Below are 21045 nucleotides of genomic sequence, written 5' to 3' on the forward strand. Positions count from 1 at the left end.
TTGGAAGGGACCACAAGGATCAGCCAGTTCCAACCCCCCTGCCATGGGCAGGGACACCCCACACTAGATCAGCCTGGCCAGAGCCTCATCCAGCCTGGGCTTGAACACCTCCAGGGACAGGGCCTCAACCACCTCCCTGGACAACCCATTCCAGGGCTTCACCACTGTCATGGGGAGGAACTTCCTCCTCCCCTCCAGCCTGAATCTCCCCACCTCCAGCTTCATTCCATTCCCCCTAGTCCTATCACTACCTGAGATCCTGAGCAGTCCCTCCCCAGCTTCCTTGACAGCTCTGCTGGAGTGGTTCACCTCTCCTGACAGTGCTGGGAAGGCCCAGGCACATGGACACACTCTTGTCTCTACCCACACAGATGGCCTGCTTGAGCTCAGGTTACCCCTTCACCACTTTGACCATGTGGGCTGCGGAACAACCCTGGTTCTAGACTGGCTCAGAGATTCTCTGCTCACTGTGGAAAGGAAATTACCAGTTAGCAAAGCATCAGCCACAGCTCTTCAGCCAGCAAGAGGAGTTCTGGAGAGAGAAAGAAGGAAAGGCAGAAGACCATAACTGGCACAAAACTAGGGTGGAGACAGGATGTTAGGAAGAAGTTGTTCCCCATGAGGGTGGTGAGAGACTGGCACAGGTTGCTCAAGGAGGTGGTGGAAGCCTCCTGCCTGGAGGTATTGAAGGCCAGGCTGGATGTGACTGTGAGCAACCTGCTGTAGTGTGAGGTGTCCCTGCCCATGGCAGTGGGGTTGGAACTGGCTGATCTTTGAGGTCCCTTCCAGCCCTGACAACTCTGTGATTCTGTGAACCTGGGTCTGCCCCATGCATGCTTCAGGACCACCAAGGGCTCAGCTGTCATCAAAGCAACCTTCCTAGAGGAACCAGGAGGGTAGTGGAACTCTGGAACAGGTTGCCCAGAGAAGCAGCTGAGGCCCCAGCCCTGAAGATACTCAAGGTGAGGCTCAACAGGGCTTTGGGCAACCTGATCTGGTTGAGGATGTCTCTGCTGAGTGCAGAGGGGGTTGGACTGGATGGCTTCTGGAGGTCCTTTCCAACCCAACCCATTCTGTGATCCTATCATGTGAGTCCCTGTGCAAGGCATGACCTCTTATCCTGCAGCATCTGGCAAGTTGTAATCCTGGTGGCAGTAAGGAAGGTAGAGGCCTGCAGTCCCCATGTGAGGTGGTTTGAATGGCAGACAGTAGAGGCTAATCCTTTCCCAGCTTGGCTGAAGGCATGGAGAGGCAGCAGTGCTACCCTGAGGCCCTTCCTGTGCTCTGCTGGGGCTGGCTCTTGTTTGTTTGGAGCCCTTTGATTGTGTGTGCCTCTGACCCTGCTCTGGCTTGTGGATTTCTGCAGAGGTTTGAGGCTGTGCTGCTAACAGCCAGACGTGAAGTGAGGCCCAGGGGGGAGCTCAGCAGGCACTCCTGGGCTGCCTCTTTCACAGCCATTAGCTGCACTGTTCTACCCCTAACGTTGTCCACTGGGGAACTGGGCTTGCCCTCTCTAATAGTATCATAGTATCAGTCAGGGTTGGAAGGGACCACAAGGATCATCCAGTTCCAACCCCCCTGCCATGGGCAGGGACACCCCACACTACATCAGCCTGCCCAGAGCCTCATCCAGCCTGGCCTTAAACACCTCCAGGGATAGGGCCCCAACCACCTCCCTGGACAACCCATTCCAGGGCTTCACCACTCTCATGGGGAAGAACTTCCTCCTCCCCTCCAGCCTCAATCTCCCCACCTCCAGCTTCATTCCATTCCCCCTAGCCCTATCACTGCCTGAGATCCTGAGCAGTCCCTCCCCAGCCTTCCTGGAGCCCCCTTCAGATCCTGGAAGGCCACAATGAGGTCACCTTGGAGCCTTCTCTTCTTCAGACTGAACAGCCCCAACTCCTTCAGTCTGTCCTCACAGGAGAGGTGCTCCAGCCCTCTGACCATCCTCCTGGCCCTCCTCTGGACACCTTCCAGCACCTCCAGATCCCTCTTGTCATAGGGGCTCCAGAAGTGGAGGCAGTACTCCAGGTGGGGTCTCCCCAGAGCTGAGCAGAGGGGGAGAATCACCTCCCTTGCCCTGCTGGCCACACTTCTCCTGCTGCAGCCCAGGATCTGGTTGGCTTTCTGGGCTGCAAGTGCACACTGAGAGCTCCTGGTGAGCTTCTCCTCCCCCAGCACCCCCAAGTCTCCCTCCTCAGGGCTGCTTTCCAGCAGGTTAAAACCTAATGGAAGCAAAGGGAAGATGGCAGCTAGAGGGTCAGGCACCCTTTGGTGGTGGTAAGCATAGAAGTTAGTGCACCCAAAGGTGCAGGAGTAACCCCATCCACCAGCTGCTGGGAGGGGGAGTGGGCTCACTGTGGTCCCACCCTCCTGCAATAACCTTTTTCACCAAGAAACAAGCAGGTAGCTTTGCTCACACCTCTCACCTCTGCCTGAGACTGGTGATTGCCCAAGCAGCTTTGTGTTCTCAGCTGCCTCTCTGCCCCATGGGGCCATGCCCTGTTGTTCCCAGGTGGACTCCAGCTCACACAGCTGGTGCTCCTTGAAGGTGACACCCACTCCATTGATTAATCTGATCTCCTGATCAGCTCCAGGAGTGGTTTGAAGCACCTCCTGCACGAGGGGGCTGCCCTGTGGATCATACCAGGCCTATGCTGGAAGGCTCCCATGCAATTCTTGTGCCTAGCATCAGTTGTTTGACCTCACTGACAGAGGTGAGCTGTGTCATGTTCTGAGCCTCAGTGTATCCTCTCTGCATGCTGGGTGAGTGTCCCAGAGTGCTTAGTGAAAGGCCAGGGATATCTGAGTCCTGGTGGCACCTAAACAGCCCCCAAGGCTGGTTTTGCTCAAGAGGATGTTTTGGTGAGAGCCTCATGCTGCTTGTTTTGCTGAGAGCCATGGCCACCAGTAGAGAGAATCCCTCCATGCCAGGGACACACCAGCTTCCATCTGCCAGCCCCAGGGCTGTGAAAGAATCACAGAAACAATAAGGTTGGAAAAGACCTCAGAGATCATCAAGTCCAACCTGTCACCCAGCACCTCCTGACAGCTAAACCATGGCTCCAAGTGCCACATCCAATCCCCTCTTGAACACCTCCAGGGATGGGGACTCCACCACCTCCCTGGGCAGCACATCCCAATGGCCAATCTCTCTTGCTGGGAAGAACTTTCTCCTCACCTCCAGCCTAAACCTCCCCTGGCACAGCTTGAGACTGTGGCCTCTTGTTCTGGTGCTGGGTGCCTGGGAGAAGAGCCCAACCCCCACCTGGCTCCAGCCTCCCTTCAGGGAGTTGGAGAGAGCAAGAAGGTCTCCCCTGAGCCTCCTCTTCTGCAGGCTAAGCAACCCCAGCTCCCTCAGCCTCTCCTCCCAGGGCTGTGCTCCAGACCCCTCCCCAGCTTTCTTGCCCTTCTCTGGACACCTTCAAGTCTCTCAATGTCCTTCTTAAACTGAGGAGCCCAGAACTGGACACAGGACTCCAGGTGTGGCCTAAGCAGTGCTGAGCACAGGGCACGATGAGCTCCCTGCTGCTGCTGGCCACACTGTTCCTGATGCAGGCCAGGATGGCATTGGCCTTCTTGGCCACCTGGGCACACTGCTGGCTCATGTTTAGGCAGCTGTTAACCAGTACCCCCAGGTCCCTCTCTGCCTGGCTGCTCTCAGCCACTCTGCCCCCAGCCTGTAGCACTGCCTGGGGTTGCTGTGACCGAAGTGCAGCCCCTGGCACTTGTTGAATGCCATCATGAGTTTGTCAAGGATTGCAGGAAGCCCTGCTCCTCCAGGGTCCTTCCCACCCAGCTGGCTCTCCATCTGGCCCTGCTGATTAGGTGGTGGTGGATGATAGGTTGGACACAATGATCTCAAAGGTCTCTTCCTACCTGGTTTGTTCGTATTCAGATGAGGTGTGACCAGGCAGGGCTCCCACTGCAGAAACCCAAACCCACTTTCTGCTCTCAGATGATGATCTCACCCTTTTGGAAAAGCAGCTGTGGGTACACTTCAGCAACACAGAAACTTTCTGTCAGGAGACAGATTCTACTGGTCTGTGGTGGGAGAGGTAAGAGTGAAGACAGTCAAGGCTAGATTGGCTTGATGGGGTTAGTGTTCAGTGTCAGAGCAGGGCTGAACTCTTGGTTGGCTTTCAGCAGCCACAATCATCATGCTTGATCCCAGCCAGGCACCAGCTGCCTCCCACTGAATTCCTCTGGAAACCTCAGACATATGAATGAATGTTCTGGGTGAGTGCAGAGATCCATCCAGCTTGGTGTCCTGAGTCCAGCAGCCTCCCATCCCTACTGCTTCTGGAAGAGGCCACAGGTGGGCAAGCACACAGCAGTGCTTGACCCTAGATGTGCCCTGGGCTTGTTGCAGTCTGCTGCTGAGGAGCTTCCCTGGGTGTTTGCCTGTGGGAGCTGTCAGTTTGTTGTGAGTTTTGACCCACTGTGAACCTTTGGCATTCAGTACTGAATAGGTTAAGGATGCAGAGGTTGTCTGGGAACTCTGCCACCTCATCTTCTGGGGCTGCCTGCTTCTGCTGACACTCAGTACTTGGTGAGGGTATAAATGATCTTTGCCACACTTCAGCAATCTCTTCTGAGGTTGCTGATAGAATAGAATAGACCAGGTTGGAAGAGACCTTCAAGATCATTGTGTCCAACCCATCAACCAATCCAACACCACCTAATCAACTAACCCATGGCACCAAGCACCCCATCAAGTCTCCTCCTGAACACCTCCAATGATGGGGACTCCACCACCTCCCTGGGCAGCACATCCCAATGGCTAACAACTCTCTCAGTGAAGAACTTTCTTCTCACCTCCAGCCTATACCTCCCCTGGCACAGCTTGAGACTGTGTCCTCTTGTTCTGGTGCTGCTTGCCTGGGAGAAGAAACCAACCCCCACCTGGCTACAACCTCCCTTCAGGTAGTTGGAAAGAGCAAGAAGGTCTCCCCTGAGCCTCCTCTTCTCCAGGCTAAGCAACCCCAGCTCCCTCAGCCTCTCCTCACAGGACTGTGCTCAAGGCCTCTCCCCAGCCTTGTTGCCCTTCTCTGGACACCTTCAAGTCTCTCAATGTCCTTCTTGAACTGAGGGGCCCAGAACTGGACACAGTACTACACCCCCAGCTCCTTCAGCCTGACCTCATAGCAGAGATGCTTCAGCCCTTGGATCATCTTTGTGGCCTCCTCTGGACTCACTCCAACACTTCTGTGTTCTTTGTCCACACATTCCTTGAACATCTCTGGGTTGGTAGAAGGGTAGGAGTCTGGAGATAGAGATGCAGCTCCCCTAGGCAGTGTCCTGGAGAGGGCAATGCAGGCAGCAGTGCTGGCCTGGCAGTGCAGCAGGGAGGATGGCAGCCGACACGTGTGCCCCTCGGGAGTGACTGCAGCATCTGCTGGCCCTGGCCTCTGGCCCTGCAGGCAGGGCAGCCCCTGGGACCCTTGTGGTGGGGCCTCTGTGAGCTCAGAAGACCAAACCCCAAAATTCTGTGGGAAAGGCCATTCCCTTTCTCTCTGGCACTGGCCCTGGCTGTGTGTTTGCCTTTTTAATTGTTTCATCCTTTAATCCCAGCTAACTTTCCTTTTAATCTGCTGTTGATGTCAGCCTGACAAAAATATCTTGCTTGCCTGTTTTGAATCCTCAGCCTTAATGAAGACAAGGAAGAGTTGGAGCTTTCTGAAACAGCTCTAATATTCCAAGACATGTTTAAAAAGCTTGTGTCAGGGGAGAGAGCTTGGCCAGCTTGGATTTACAAACTACCATCTGCAGTGGCTTTGTGTGTTGAGCTGCACTGAGCTGGTAGTGCTCTTTGCTTTGAGCAGGAGCAGGGAGCTCATCCTGCCCTGTGCTCAGCACTGCTTAGGCCACACCTTGAGTCCTGTGTCCAGTTCTGGGCTCCTCAGTTCAAGAAGGACATTGAGAGGCTTGAAGGTGTCCAGAGAAGGGCAAGAAAGCTGGGGAGGGGTCTGGAGCACAGCCCTGTGAGGAGAGGCTGAGGGAGCTGGGGTTGCTTAGCCTGGAGAAGAGGAGGCTCAGGGGAGACCTTCTTGCTCTCTCCAGCTCCCTGAAGGGAGGTTGTAGCCAGGTGATGCTTGGTCTCTTCTCCCAGGCAAGCAGCACCAGAACAAGAGGACACAGTCTCAAGCTGTGCCAGGGGAGGTTTAGGTTGGATGTTAGGAAGGAATTCTACACAGAGAGAGTGATTGCCCAGGGAGGTGATGGAGTCACCATCCCTGGAGGTGTTTAGGAGGAGACTAGATATGGTGCTTGGTGCCATGGTTCAGTTGATCAGATGGTGTTGGATGATAGGTTGGACTTGATGATCTTGAAAGTCTCTTCCAACCTGGTCCATTCCATTCCATTCCATTCCTATTCTGCTTGGAGGCACCAAATCTGAGTCTCCTTATGGATGGAGAGAAATGCTTGCTCTGCTTGAGGAGGGAGAGAGGGAACAGAGCAGGATGGGACAGTGTGGTCAGGGGCTTGTGCTCAGGTGTGAGCTCTGACCTGCAGTGACACAACACAGCAGATGTTTCCATAAGCTGGACTCAGAACCATTGAGTTGTTTTGGTTGGAAGAGACCTTTCAGATCATCAGGTCCAAACATTGACCCAGCACTGCCAGGTCACCCCCAAACCATGTCCCTCAGTGCCTCATCTACATGGCTATGAAACTCCTCCGAGGATGGGGACTCTGCCACTGCCCTGTTCCAGGGCTTGACAACTCTTTTGGGGAAGAAATTGTTCCTTGTGTCCAACCTAAGCCTCCCCTGGGGCAAATTGAGGCCATTTTGTCTTGTCCCATTGCTTGTTCCTTGGGAGACCACCCCCCACTTGGCTCCAGCCTCCTTTCAGGGAGCTGTAGAGAACAATGAGGTCTCCCCTCAGCCTTATTGTCTCCAGGCTGAACACCTCCAGCTCCCTCAGCTGCTCCTCCTCATCCCTGTTCTCCAGACCCTTCCCCAGCTTTGTTGCCCTACTTTGGTCCTGCTTAAGCCTCTCAGTATTCTAGGAGTGAGGAGCCCAAAACTGAACCCAGGATTCAAAGTGTGGCCTCAGCAGTGCTGAGTGCAGGGGCACCATCACTGCCCTACTCCTACTGGCCACACTGTTGCTGATCCAAGCCTGAGGTCTCCCTGGAGCCTTCTCTTCTCCAGGCTGAACAGCCCTAACTCCCTCTGCCTGTGCCCCCAGGGGAGGTTCTGCAGCCCTCTGATCATCTTCATGGGCTGCTCTGGACCCTCTCCAACAGCTCCACGTCCTCCTTGTGCTGGGGGCCCCAGGACTGGATGCAGTGCTGCAGATGGGCTCTTGCCAGTGTAGAGGGGCAGATTCCCCTCCCTCATCCTGCTGTTCTTGCAGTGTTTCTGTGTAGAGTTTTTGCCTTTCCAGGACTCTGAGGGATGCCAACTGGGAGTGGTTTTCCTTAGCTCTAATCGCAGCTCATGGTGGCTGTGCAGCAGTTCAGCCTTTCCACTTGCATTCTCTCTTTATCATTACCATCTTGATTTTTCTAGCCATGATAGCCTTTTAATTGAACTTGCCTGCTGGTTTTGGAAGGGATTGGTGCTGATCTTTTTGCCCTGCTCTGTTCCCCTTTGCAGCTATCTGCCGTTACCCTCTGGGTATGCACGAAGGGACGATACGAGACGAGGACATCACTGCCTCCAGCCAGTGGTATGACTCCACAGGGCCCCAGTATGCAAGGTAGGCTCCTCTCTGCTGGCACATGTGATCTTCTTTCATAGAATCACAGGATGGTAGGGGCTGGGAGGGACCTCCAAAGCTCAGCCAGTCCAACCCCCCTGCCAGAATGGTATCACCCAGAGCAGCTCACACAGGAACACATCCAGGAGGGTTTGGAATGTCTCCAGAGAGGGAGAACTCCACACCCACCCTGGGCAGCCTGCTCCAGGGCTCTGTCATACTCACAGGGGGAAAAAAATTTTCCTCATGTTTCTATGGCACTTCCTCTGCTTCAGCTTCCACCCTGCCCCTTGTGCTGGCATTGGGCATCCCCCAGCAGAGCCTGGCCCCAGCCTCTGGGCACTCACCCTGCACAGCTTTATCAACATGAATGAGGTCACCCTCAGGCTCCTCCTCTGCAAGCTCCAGAGCCCTCAGCTCCCTCAGGCTCTCCTCATGAAGATGTTCCACTGCCTTCAGCATTTTTGTGGCTCTGCACTGCACTCTTTCAAGTAGTTCTGTGCCTGTCCTAAACTGAGGGGCTCAGAACTGGACACAACATTCCAGATGCAGCCTCACCAGGGCAGAGTAAAGGGGGAGGAGAGCCTCTCTTGACCTATTAACCACAGCCCTTCTAATCCAGCCCAGAATGGCATTAGACTTCTAAATGTATGTGATTGAGGAAGAAGTTCCCTCACCCATAAAGAAACTTCATAGCTCGTTCACTGCTTCCAGAATCACAGAATCAACCAGGTAGAAAAAGACCTCAGAGATCATCAAGTCCAACCTATCCCATGGCACCAAGTGCCACATCTAATCCCTTTTTGAACACCTCCAGGGGTGGTGACTCCACCACCTCCCTGGGCAGCACATTCCAATGGGCTTCTCTCTGGGAAGAACTTTCTCCTCACCTCCAGCCTAAACCTCCCCTGGCACAGCTTGAGACTGTGTCCTCTTGTTCTGGTGCTGCTTGCCTGGGAGAAGAGACCAACCCCCACCTGGCTCCAACCTCCCTTCAGGTAGCTGTAGAGAGCAAGGAGGTCTCCCCTGAGCCTCCTCTTCTCCAGGCTAAGCAACCCCAGCTCCCTCAGCCTCTCCTCACAGGGCTGTGCTCCAGACCCCTCCCCAGCTTTCTTGCCCTTCTCTGGACAGGTGAGGAATGCCAGGTTGGAAGGGACCCCAAGGATCATAGAATGGTTTGAGTTGGAAGGGACCTCCATAGGTCATCCAGTCCAACCCCCCTGCAGCCAGCAGGGACATCTGCCACTAGAGCAGGTTGCTCAGAGCCCCAAACAAACTCACTTGGAATGGGGTTCCAGGCATAGGTCATCTACAGCTTCTCTGGGCAACCTGGGCCAGGGTCTCACCACCCTCAGTATAAAAAAGTTGTTTTCCTTCTCTCCATTCTGAATTTTCCTCTTTTAGTTCCAAACCATCACCCCTTGTGCTGTCACATCAGGCCCTGATCAAAAGTTTGTACCCAGCTTTCTTTTTGGCTCCTTTAAGCACTGCAAGGCCACCAAAAGGTCTCCCTGGAGCCTTCTCTCCTCCAGGCTGCACAACCCCAACTCTCTCAGCCTGGCCTCACAGCAGAGGGCTCCCAGCCCTGCCAGCACTGCTGTGGCTTCTTCTGGCCCTGCTCCAGCAAGTCCCTGTCCTTGTTGTACTGAGATCCCACCAGAGCAAGATGACTCTCATCTTCCTGTGAATGAATCTGTGATGGATTTGTGGCTTGCAGGTCAGCTGCAGACAGTGCCCCTGGGGAATCCTGCAGAGCTCTTTAAACTGAATGGTAGGAAATCATTTAGGAGGGTGAACTTCTCAACAGCATCCTGGAGGAAATGGGCTGTGTCCACTTTGACTCTAAAACCTGGAAACTGCTGAGTGAAGGAACTGTTGAAAAGCAGCTGAAGGATTCTTCTTTCCCTGTCAGGCAGTGTGACAATCTTCAGTCTTCCTTAGAAGCTTGGCTGTTGGGTTTGGGGCTTGGTTTTTTTTGTGGCATTTCATTGCTAAAGCTCAAAGCTCTTCCCTGATGGATCTGCAAAGCACTCAAAAAGTACAAAGTTTCCTTAGAATCCTTTTAAATGATGATCTCAAACGTTGCTGCTGTCCTGGTGCAAGTCAGGTAGCCATTCCAAGGTAACCCTGCTGTGTTTTTATGATGAATGGGGCCAGGCCAAAATGATGCAGCTCTAGTGCTTGATGGTTTTTCATGTTGTTGGGCTTTTTTTTCCCCCCTGACAGAATCACAGAATGTGAGAGGTTGGAAGGGACCTCCAGAGATCAAGTCCAACCCCCCCAGCCAAAGCAGGATCACCCAGAAACACATCCAGACAGGTGTTGAAAGGAAACTCCACAACCCCCCTGGGCAGCCTGCTCCAGGGCTCCAGCACCCTCACTGTAAAGAGGTTTCTCCTTATGCTGAGGTTGACCTTTCTCTGTTCCACTTTGTATCCATTGTTCCTTGTCTTATTGCTGAGCAGCACTGAAAAGAGCTTGGCCCCCTGCACTTGCCCCCACCCCTCAGATATTGATAGGCATTGATCAGATCCCCTCTCAGCCTTCTCATCCACACTGAAGAGCCCCAGGGCTCTCAATCCCTCTTCCTAGAGGAGATGCTCAAGTTCCCCAGTCGTCCTTGTGGCTTTCTGTTGGACTCTCTCCAGCAGATCCTTTAGCCTGTGGTAGAGCAAAGTTGCTGCCCTGTGTTTTAGTGGAGTTTGAAGCAGGCTGTGGGGCTGAAAGCTGGGGGAGTTTTGTTCCCCAAGGTATGACTTCTCTCCAGTGCTGCAAATACTTCAGGCCTCACTTACCATCTGTTACCATCAGCTCTTTGCCTGGGCAGCTGGATGTCCACAGGGTGAAAACATGAAGGCAGCCTCTGGCTGGAGGTCAGAGTTGTCCTCTGCAGCTGCCTGTCACTGTTGTTTCACAGTCACCTTTCCTGTAACTTTTTATTTGCCACTTGGCTGTAAAATGAGTCTTGCACAAGCAGCTGACCACCCTGAGACACAAACCTTCTCTAGACCATGGCTTGACCTTCAGTGTCTGCCTGCCTTGATGCTCAGGGATTGGCACTCACCAGTCCCATCACTTACAAGCAGAGTAGCTCTCCAAAAGGCAAAGGCACTTCAGAGGCTCTCTGTTTGCAAAGGGGTCCATGTTGCTACAAACCCCACATGGTCTTTTGGTGTCTGGGCAAATCTTTCACCTTTAAAGCTGTCAGCACCTTGTGGCTTGCCCTGGTGAGGCAGAGTTCCCTTCAGTGCCTCCACCTGCTGATGGCTGCAGCACTCTGCTCACCATGAAATCTTTTCAGTGGTGCTCAGTGACAGGACAAGGGGCAATGGGCACACACTCTAGGACTCAGGAGGTTGCATCTGAACAAGAGGAGAAAATTCTTTGGTGTGAGGGTGCTGGAGGCCTGGAGCAGACTGCTCAGAGAGATTGTGGAGTCTTCTCTGGAGAGCTTCAACCCTGCCCTGGCCATTGTGATCCTGGGCAACTTGCCATGGGTGCCCTGCTTTAGCAGGGGGATCATAGTATCAGTCAGGGTTGCAAGGGACCACAAGGATCATCTAGTTCCAAACCCCCTGCCATGAGGCAGGGACACCCCACACTAGATCAGCCTGGCCAGAGCCTCATCCAGCCTGGCCTTAAACACCTCCAGGGACAGGGCCTCAACCACCTCCCTGCACAACCCATTCCAGGGCTTCACCACTGTCATGGGGAAGAACTTCCTCCTCACCTCCAGGTTGGGCTGGATGATCTTCAGAGGTCCCTTCCAACCTGCCCCATGCTGGGATTCTGTGGTTTTAAGGTATCTCCTCTTTGTGCTAGAACCGTAGCAAGTGGTGAAGGAGAGGTTCAGGCCTTACCAGGTGAGGTTTAGCAGTGAGTGTGCACGTTAGCATAGAGAGGTGCTCTTAAAGCATGCAGCTACCTACTGCATGTTGTTTTGGATCAATGTGAAACTGTAAGAGTGGGAAAGAAATTACTTCTGACAGTTAATGAAGGACATCTGAAACTGAGGGGAGGTGTTCTGAACAGGCACAATTGGCTGCAGGACTCAACAGACCATGACCCTGAAGGGGAAAAGCATTTGGTAGCACCTCTCAGGTCCCAGTTTGGCTTCTTTCTCCCAGTTTGGTTTCTTTCTCCCAGTTCTTAAAGGTCCAAGGTGTTTCCTTGGGTAGCTGAAGGGAGATCAAGACTGGACATGAGGAAGGAATTCTTCCCAGTGAGGATGGGGAGACATTGGCACAGGTTGCCCAGGGAGGCTGTGGCTGCCCTCCCCCACTGCTTCCAGGATGGGCGTTAACCCATCACACCCCACCCTGGAGGTGTTCAAGGCCAGGTTGGATGAGGCCTTGAGCAAGCTGGGCTGGTGGGAGGTGTCCCTGCCCATGGCAGGGGGTTGGAACTCAATGAGCTTTCAGGTCCCCTCCAAGCCAAACCCATTCTGTGGTTCCTCAGTTTGTGGGAGGGTCGGACCCTTGGGAGTGACTTGTTTTTAACGTGGGTGGTTTTCCCCTCAGGTTACAAAGGGAAGAGGGGGATGGAGCCTGGTGCCCAGCTGGTTTCTTGCAACCAGAAGATGTCCAATACCTTCAGATTGACCTGCACAAGCTCTTCTTCATCACCTTGATCGGGACTCAGGGGCGCCATGCCCGTGCCACCGGCAAGGAGTTTGCCCGCGCCTACCGCATCGACTACAGCCGCAACGGGGAGCGCTGGATCTCCTGGAAGGACCGGCAGGGAGAGAAGGTGAGCCTGCTGGGGACTGAACTGTGGAGCATGCTGAAGGCAAGTCATGGAATCACACAATGGCTTGGGTTGGAAAAGGCCTTTAAGATCATCCAGCCCAACCCTTCTCTAACTCTGCCAAGGCTGGTGCCGAACCACGGCCCTCAGCACCGCAGCTCTGCCTCTTTGAAACGCCTCCAGGGATGGGCATTCAACCACCTTCCTGGGCAGCCTGTGCCAGGGTTTGAGAACCCTTTCAGTGAAGAAGTTTCTTCTAATGTCCAACCTAAACCTCCCCTGGTGCAACTTGAAGCCATTTCCTCTTGTCCTGTCACTTGTCCCTTGGGAGATGGGCGAGCATGTGGACTCCACGTTGCAGAGAGCTGCAGTTGCTGGAGCAGTTGATAGATGCCCAGTGACAGGTGCTTCAGTGTGACTCTGTGAGCCCACCTTGGACTCTCTCTGCCCAAAGGGGTCACACAAATTGTTCCATCCACAAAAAGCCCCAAACAAACCCCTTCACTGTGCTGCTGAGTTTCAGACCTGTAGCACAGGCTGCTCCTCACAAGGGAAGTCATCTCCAGCTTTAATTTACTCAGTAAAGACAGAGTCAGTTTGGTGTGCCCTTGCCTCTGACACCAGTGAGGCATGGTGCCCTCTCTACTTGCACTAATGTTTTGTGGTGCAGAGCTGTTCATTCCTGGTCCCTCATCTTCTAGTGTTTGCCAGCAGCACCACTTCCACCTTGATGAGCACTGGCATCAGCAATGGCTGGGACTGGAAGCTGGGGCTGAGCTGGTTCCACACACAGCTGATTGTCTTTTGGGGTTTCTGACCCTGAGAAACTGTGTGCTCAGCAGCAGCAACCCCACCTTGTGGAGGTGCTGCCCAAAGTGCATCTTCTCTTTGCTTCTCTCAGATGTCTCCAGCACAGGCACCAGCTTCAGCTCCTCCACTGTGGAGCTGGTACAAAGGTACTTTTCCTGAGGGGGATGGCTGAAGCTTTTCTGCAGCATTGTGGCCATCTAGGACTTCTTGGCTTGACCTATCTACCATCTGCCACCTCAGTTTTCCTAACAAATCAGAGAGTCACTTAGGTTGGAAGAGACCTTTGGGATCAGTGAGTCCAAGCATTGACCCAGCACTGCCAAATCCACCACCAAACCATGTCCCTCAGCACCACATCTACACAGCTCTGAAACTCCTCCAGGGGTGGGGACTCCACCACTGCCCTGGGCTTGACAACCCTTTGTAGGGAGGAAATTCTTCCTTGTGTCCAGCCTGAACCTCCCCTGGCACAACTTCAGCTCCAGAGGATCTGTCAACATCTGTGGTGGTGATGTGGGATATTGTGCCATATGCTGTCTCCTCTTGGCTGTTGTTTCCTGTCAGCAAGGCCTTGTGGAGCCAGCCAAGGGGGCTTCCAGGTTTCCTGTCTTAGGCCTTCTGTCACTTGGCTCCTGAAGACAAGGAATACTTGACTCCCCCTGCTTCACTGGAAGAAGTCATGAGTGTGTCTCTTAGGAAGAGAGGTTAAGAGGCTGCAGATTAAAAGCCTCTTAAGGATCTGAATAGGAGGAAGAAAGGAGTTTGCTTGTTTGGTTTCGTTCTGTTTTCTTTGGTCAGCTCCTTGGACTGTGGACCTTTGTAGAGCTGTCCAGCTAGGTGCAGGAAACTGTTTCAGAGCTAGCCTGGTGCAGTCTGTGGTTCTCCAGGGAGATGCAGCCTTTGGAGTGGTTTGCTTTTCTGCTGCAATGAGATCTTTCACCTCCCCATGGACTCTCCAGCCACACTTACTCTCTGGAGACCTTTAGAGTGAGGGTGGTGAGACACTGGAAAAGATTGTTCAGGGAAGTCATGGATGGCTCTTCCCTGGGAGGTGTTCAAGGCCAGGTTGGATGAGGCCTTGAGTAACCTTGGCTAGTGGGAGATGTCCCTGCCCATGGCAGGGGATTTGGAACTATGTGATCTTTAAGGTCCCTTCCATAAAGAGGAAGCCACCTTCCTCTTCCCCTCTTGGCCTCCCTCACCTTTTGAATTGCTTCTACATCAACAATTGAAATCTCCATGGCTTGAGTAACCTCCAGCCTCTGATTCTTCCTTCCCACCATCAGCACCTTTGACCAAGAGCTCTCACACTTTGAATTCAGACTTCTGATGTCAAAAGTGTTCATAATTTATTTCCTGAAGTCCAAATTGTTACCAAAAACCCAATCTCTTAGGTTCTTTGTGTCCTGTGCTGGGGGCAGGACAGCCTCAGCTGTTTGCACACTCTGTTCCCAGAACCCTGGTGAAACGAGGGGAAGGGGAGGGTGAAAGTCCCTGTCCCGTCAGACTGAACTTCAGCACTGGGGGGTGACTGTGGCAATACTGAACACTTGAGGACTCCTACTGTGCAGCTGCTTGCTCCTTCACCCCCCAGACAATGCAGCATCTCTAGAATGTTTTTGGCTTACAGAGAAAAGACATCAGAACCCTCCACCAGGTCACCTCTGATGAGGACAAGTGCTCTGTTACCAGGTTCTTAGAATGTCCATGGAGACTCTCTTCAAGGAGGTTGTGTCCTGGTGACTGCAGCTCTCTGCAGTGTATAGCCCAGGTCTATGTTCATCTCCCACCTGCCTTTCTCTTCTCCCTCAGAGCATTGTCTGGTATGCAGTGGACAGGAGGTGCAATGGCAGCACCCATGGTGATAGGGTGAGAGGCAATGGATTGAAGCTGAAGAGAGGAGATTGAAGAAATTCTGTAGAGTGAGGGTGGGGAGGCACTGGAACAGGCTGCCCAGGGAGATCATGGATGCCTCTTCCCTGGAGAGCTGTTCAAGGCCAGGTTGGAAGAGGCCTTCAGCAAGCTGGGCTAGTGGGAGGTGTCCCTGCCCATGGCACAGGGGGCTTGGAACTGGATGATCTTTAAGGTCCCTTCCAACCCAAACCATTGTGTGATTTGCCCTCTAAGCCAGGCACCAGGTATCACAGAATCACCAAGGATGGAAGAGACCTCAGAGATCATCGAGTCCAACCTGGCACCACAGACCTCATGACTAAATCATGGCACCAAGTGCCACATCCAATCCCCTCTTGAACACCTCCAGGGATGGTGACTCCACCACCTCCCTGGGCAGCACATTCCAATGATGAATGACTCTCTTGGTGAAGAACTTTCTCCTCACCTCCAGCCTAAACCTCCCCTGGCGCAGGAGGAGCGGAGCAGCAGATGCTGCATGGGGAAGTTCCCCAGCCTCAAGTGGCAGGCTCCAAGCACACTGCAGCAGCAGTGAGCAGCACAGCAGGGAGCAGTGGCTGCCAAGGATCTCTCTCCTGCAGGTGATCCAGGGCAACATCGACACGTACGACGTGGTGCTGAAGGACCTGCGGCCGCCCATCATCGCCCGCTTCGTGCGGGTCATCCCCGTCACCCAGATGCTGATGACTGTCTGCATGAGGGTGGAGCTCTATGGCTGTGTCTGGTATGGTAAGTAGCCATTCCCCTCCTGCCACTGCACAGCAGACCTGGCACAGAACTGGGACCCCCCCAGCCTGGGCCCTTACCCAAAGTGGGACACCGCCCCCCCACCCAGCCTGGGCTCTTACACAAAAGGGAGACACACACCCCCCACACCCCCAGTGTGGGCCCTTACCCAAAAGGGGAACCCCCCCCCCCAACCCAGCCTGGGCCCTTACACAAAAGTGGGACCCCCCCCAGCCTGGGCCCTCACACAAAAGTGGGACCCCCCCCCCCCTCCACAGCCTGGGCCCTTACCCAACAGTGGGACCCCTCCCCCCCCACAGCCTGGGCCCTTACACAAAAGGTGGAACCCCCTCCCAGCCTGGGCCCTCACACAAAAGGGGGATCCCCCCAGCCTGGGCCCTTACCCAAAAGTAGGACCACCCCAGCCTGGGCCCTTACCCAAAGGGGGACCCCCCCCAGCCTGGGCCCTCACACAAAAATGAGACCCCCCCCCCAGCCTGGGCACTTACACAAATGGGGGGACCACCCCTCCCCCCCAAGCCTGGCCCCTTACCCAAAAGTGGGACACCCCCCCACAGCCTGGGCCCTTACTCAAAAGTGGGAACCCCCCCCCAGCCTGGGCCCTTACCCAAAAGTGGGACCCCCAGCCCCACAGAACTGCTTCTGTTGATCCACAGCATAAATGAAAGGCTCCCTATGGATAGGGGGGATGGAAGGCTGCTGCTGTGTTTCTGAGGTGTGTGGCCTTCTTTCGCAGATGGTTTGGCATCCTACAGCATCCCCGAGGGAGGGACCATAGCGGCTCCTGGCTTCCCCATCGTCTACCTGAACGACTCGACCTACGACGGCTACCAGGAGCGCAGGTGGGAGAAGCCGTCCTGTTCTCTCTCGGTCTCTTCTTTCCTACTTAGCCCTTTCACCAGCATCTTCTATCCCAAACACTTCTTTGAGACCTCCAGAGCTGCAGGCTAGCCTGCTAGTGGCTGCAGAGCATTGTGGCTCTGTTTATCCAGGCCCCTTGACACGCTGTTGGCTGCTCTTTGCACGGAGGGCATGGGCAGAGCTCACTTCAGATTCATTTCTCCAGCTGGCCAAGGCTGGCAGGAAAGAAAGAGTTTTTGGTAGAAGTTGTTGTTGCTTCTCTTTAAGGAGAGTGTGTCTTATACAGCCATGTGCTGTCTTTGAGAGCTTCCATGACCAGAGAATCAATAAGAGACCTCAGAGATTATCAAGTCCAACCAACACCTGTCAGCCAACACCTCATTGCCACAAAACCATGGCTCCAAGTGCCACATCCAAGCCTTTTTTGAACAGCTCCAGGGATGGGGACTCCACCACCTCCCTGGGCAGCACATCCCAATGGCCAATCTCTCTTGCTGGGAAGAACTTTCTCCTCATCTCCAGCCTAAACCTCCCCTGGCACAGCTTGAGACTGTGTCCTCTTGTTCTGGTGCTGGGTGCCTGGGAGAAGAGACCAACCCCCACCTGGCTACAACCTCCCTGCAGGGAGTTGGAGAGAGCAAGAAGGTCTCCCCTCAGCCTCCTTTTCTCCAGGCTAAGCAACCCCAGCTCCCTCAGCCTCTCCTCACAGGGCTGTGCTCCAGACCCCTCCCCAGCTTTCTTGCCCTTCTCTGGACACCTTCCAGCAGGTCAACCTCCTTCCTAAACTGAGGGGCCCAGAACTGGACCCAGGACTCAAGGTGTGGCCTAAGCAGTGCAGTGTACAGGGGCAGAATGACCTCCCTGCTCCTGCTGGCCACACTCTTCCTGATGCAGGCCAGGATGCCATTGGCCCTCCTGGCTGCCTGGGCACACTGCTGGCTCATGTTCAGCCTACCATCAACCAGCACCCCCAGGTCCCTCTCTGCCTGGCTGCTCTCAGCCACTCTGCCCCCAGCCTGTCTCTGCTTTGCCCAGTAGCAGTGGGAGGAGAGCTCATGAAGAGTCTGTGTCTGAAATGTGAAATAACTGGCTGAACTTCCAGACAGTTAGCTTGCTTTGCTGTAAACACAGCTTTGAGTGTGTTGCTTGAGCAGCCAGCCTGGATGGATTTAGGATGTAGATTTGAAACCTCAAACCAACCTGGCCCTGGGTATCCTCTTTGAGGCAGCATGTCCCTTGCCTGTGCAGGCAAGTGCTAATAAGGGCTCTGGCAGTGTCTCTTCAGTGACCTGGTGTCATCCACTGACTCATGATGCTTTTATTATCTGTCCTGTTTCAGCTGTCATTAACTTCCTGAGAATCTTTGCTGTTGCCTACAGTTATGATGATTAATTTTGTTTCAGTCTTTAGAGGTGACTTTTCTAAACCTATTTGTGCTCTCCTGGGCTGGAGGTGGAAAATCATGGGGTGGAAAAGTCCATTCTTTGGGCTTGTAACAGTGTCTTGGGATTTTAACAGCTGGGCCTTTCAAGCTGCAGTGATGGAGTAGGGGTTGGATAGTAAGACAGAAATAGAAGTAGGAGGGGGGGAGGGGGAAAGAGTTTTCATGTGCAGGAAGAGGTAGAACTTGCTCTTAGCTGTCCAGCCTAGGGAGCTGGGGAGTGTTGGGAAGCTACAAACCCCAGCCTGCTGAGCAAGGACTCTCTCAACCTACTTAACCTCTGGTTCAGGTGCCTGAGTGGCCTGGAAGCAGGAGTCTGCCTTTTGCAGCTGTTAATCCTGTTTGGAGTTCAAAGGCTTGCCTGCCTCTGCCTCACCTGGGGTGGACTTGCTGAGCTTCAGTGTCTGTGGCAGCAGCAGCAGCCCAGCCCAGCTATTGACTGCCTGGAGGCAGCTGAATGAAACCAGTCTGGGGAGTAAGCTCAGGCACTACCACAGCTCAGCTGTTGGCACTTTCCCTGCTGGAGGAAAAGGGACATGCCAGGAGTGGCTTCCAGAAGGCAGATGGAGTCAGGACTGTACCACTGTGGGGCAGTGGTGGAAGACAGCTTAACAGGCTCTGCACTCTCAGTGGAGTGAGGCAGGGTCCTGCGTGAAGAGCCCTGGAAACAGAGCCCCTAGCAGCATCCTCCTGCATGAGGAGCAGTGCTAGACATGATCCCAGTTAGACCTGGCTGTGCCTGGGTGAGCTGCCCATAGTCTCACTGCCCTTTTCCCTGCTGCTCTGTGCCTGCCTGCAAGCCTTTCCCTGCTGGTTTGCCCAGGACAGGATGGAGCAGTGTTCCTGCCACACAGCTCCCTGGTGGAAGGCTGCAGTTAAAGCTCTGTTTGCACAACTGTGTCATTTTCTGTAGGCTCAGCTTTCCTTCTCAAGAGACTCTGCTCAGACCTGGCCTTTGCTGCCAGGGCTTGATACCAATGGTAAAACTGCTGCCTTTTCCCTAGCAGGCAAAGCTTTTGAAAGCCCAGCCTGAACAAAATCAAGGGGGTGTTGCATAAGGACAGGGAATATCCTGTCCAGGATGGGTTAAGAGTAAATACACTCAGCTCTTCCTGGTACCACCTGAAGGACTCAACAGAGTGGTTGAGAGCAGCCAGGCAGAAAAGGGACCTGGGGATACTGGTTGACAGCAGCTGAACAGGAGCCAGCAGTGTGCCCAGGTGGCCAAGAAGGCCAATGGCATCCTGGCCTGCATCAGGAACAGTGTGGCCAGCAGGAGCAGGGAAGTCATTCTGCCCCTGGACTCAGTAATGCTTAGGCCACACCTTGAGTCCTGTGTCCAGTTCTGGGCTCCTCAGTTCAAGAAGGACATTGAGAGACTTGAAGGTGTCCAGAGAAGGGCAAGAAAGCTGGGGAGGGGTCTGGAGCACAGCCCTGTGAGGAGAGGCTGAGGGAGCTGGGGTTGCTTAGCCTGGAGAAGAGGAGGCTCAGGGGAGACCTTCTTGCTCTCTCTAGCTCCCTGAAGGGAGGTTGTAGCCAGGTGGGGGTTGGTCTCTTCTCCTAGGCAAGCAGCACCAGAACAAGAGGCCACAGTCTCAAGCTGTGCCAGGGGAGGTTTAGGCTGGAGGTGAGGAGAAAGTTCTTCCCTGAGAGAGTTGTTGGTCATTGGAATGTGCTGCCCAGGGAGGTGGTGGAGTCCCCATCCCTGGAGGAGTTCAAGAGGGGATTGGATGTGGCACTTGGTGCCATGGTCTAGTTGTCATGAGGTGTTGGGTGACAGGTTGGACTTGATGATCTCTGAGGTCTTTCCCAACCTGGTTGATTCTATGATTCTCTGAAATGCTTTCACACCTGGGCTCTCCTGGCTGATGTTCTCCCTAACTGTTGGTTCTTTCTTGCTAGGCACTTGTATGGTGGTCTGGGCCAGCTGACAGATGGTGTGCTTGGACTGGATGACTTCACCCAGAGCCACCAGTACCGTGTGTGGCCAGGCTATGACTATGTTGGCTGGAAGAATGAGAGCTTCAGCACAGGCTCTGTGCAAATGGAGTTCCAGTTTGACCGACCGCGGAACTTCACCTCCATGAAGGTAGTTGGCTCCGGCCCTCTCCAGCAGCCCTGGGGCAGGCTTTGGGTCTGGGTGCTTCCAGATTGCCCCTTTGGGTCCTCTTCCAAAGCAGGAGGATACAGCAGTGTCCACCACAGGCAGAATTAAGCTTCTCCAGCTGTGCCAGGGGAAGTGTAGGCTGGAGGTGAGGAGAAAGTTCTTCCTATGGTCTAGCAGGCATGAGGTGTTGGGTGAGAGGTTGGACTTGATGACCTCTGAGGTCTTTTCCAACCTTGTTGATTCTATGATTCTATGATAATTAGCCATGGGAATGTGCTGCCCAGGGAGGTGGTGGAGTCCCTGTCCCTGGAGATGTTCAAAAAGGGATTGGATGTGGCACTTGGTGCCATGGTTTAGTTAGTCAGGAGGTGTTGGGTGACAGCTTGGACTTGATGGTCTCTGAGGTCTTTTCCAACCTTGTTGATTCTATGAATTAGGTCAGGAGCTGTCTTATGTTGGCCATTGCAGGAGAGCACTTCCCTCTCCAGAGCTCAGACACCCTCCTGTCAGTATTTGCCTTGAAGGAATCAAAAGCAGACACCTGGAGCAGTAGTTAGGCAGCTCAGATGGATTTGGGCTGTGAACTGCTTACTGCCTAGGGACTGCCTGACCCTGGAGGTGAAGGCATGTGGTGGTGTTTCCATTGTGACCAAAGAGTTTGCTGTGCTTGTGCTGTGGGAAAATTACTTCACACACACAGAGGGAAA

The 21045-nt window shown here is 54.0% G+C and overlaps 1 protein-coding gene across 6 annotated transcripts in view; it reads left to right on the forward strand.

Moving 5' to 3' along the window:
* The window catches only part of LOC137454216 (discoidin domain-containing receptor 2-like), a 92572-nt gene that overhangs the window by 41373 nt on the left and 30154 nt on the right, over nucleotides 1–21045 (forward strand). For all 6 annotated transcript variants that reach the window (XM_068164186.1, XM_068164188.1, XM_068164190.1 and 3 more), the window contains exons 3-7: nucleotides 7610–7712; nucleotides 12233–12461; nucleotides 15764–15911; nucleotides 16666–16771; nucleotides 20134–20320. In XM_068164186.1, the coding sequence (XP_068020287.1) occupies nucleotides 7610–7712; nucleotides 12233–12461; nucleotides 15764–15911; nucleotides 16666–16771; nucleotides 20134–20320 (773 nt within the window). The remainder of the gene's footprint in view (nucleotides 1–7609; nucleotides 7713–12232; nucleotides 12462–15763; nucleotides 15912–16665; nucleotides 16772–20133; nucleotides 20321–21045) is intronic.

This window comes from Melanerpes formicivorus, unplaced genomic scaffold, assembly GCF_026170545.1.
Source record: "Melanerpes formicivorus ecotype bairdi unplaced genomic scaffold, bMelFor1.0.p_v2 SCAF_77, whole genome shotgun sequence".
Lineage (NCBI taxonomy): Eukaryota > Metazoa > Chordata > Aves > Piciformes > Picidae > Melanerpes > Melanerpes formicivorus.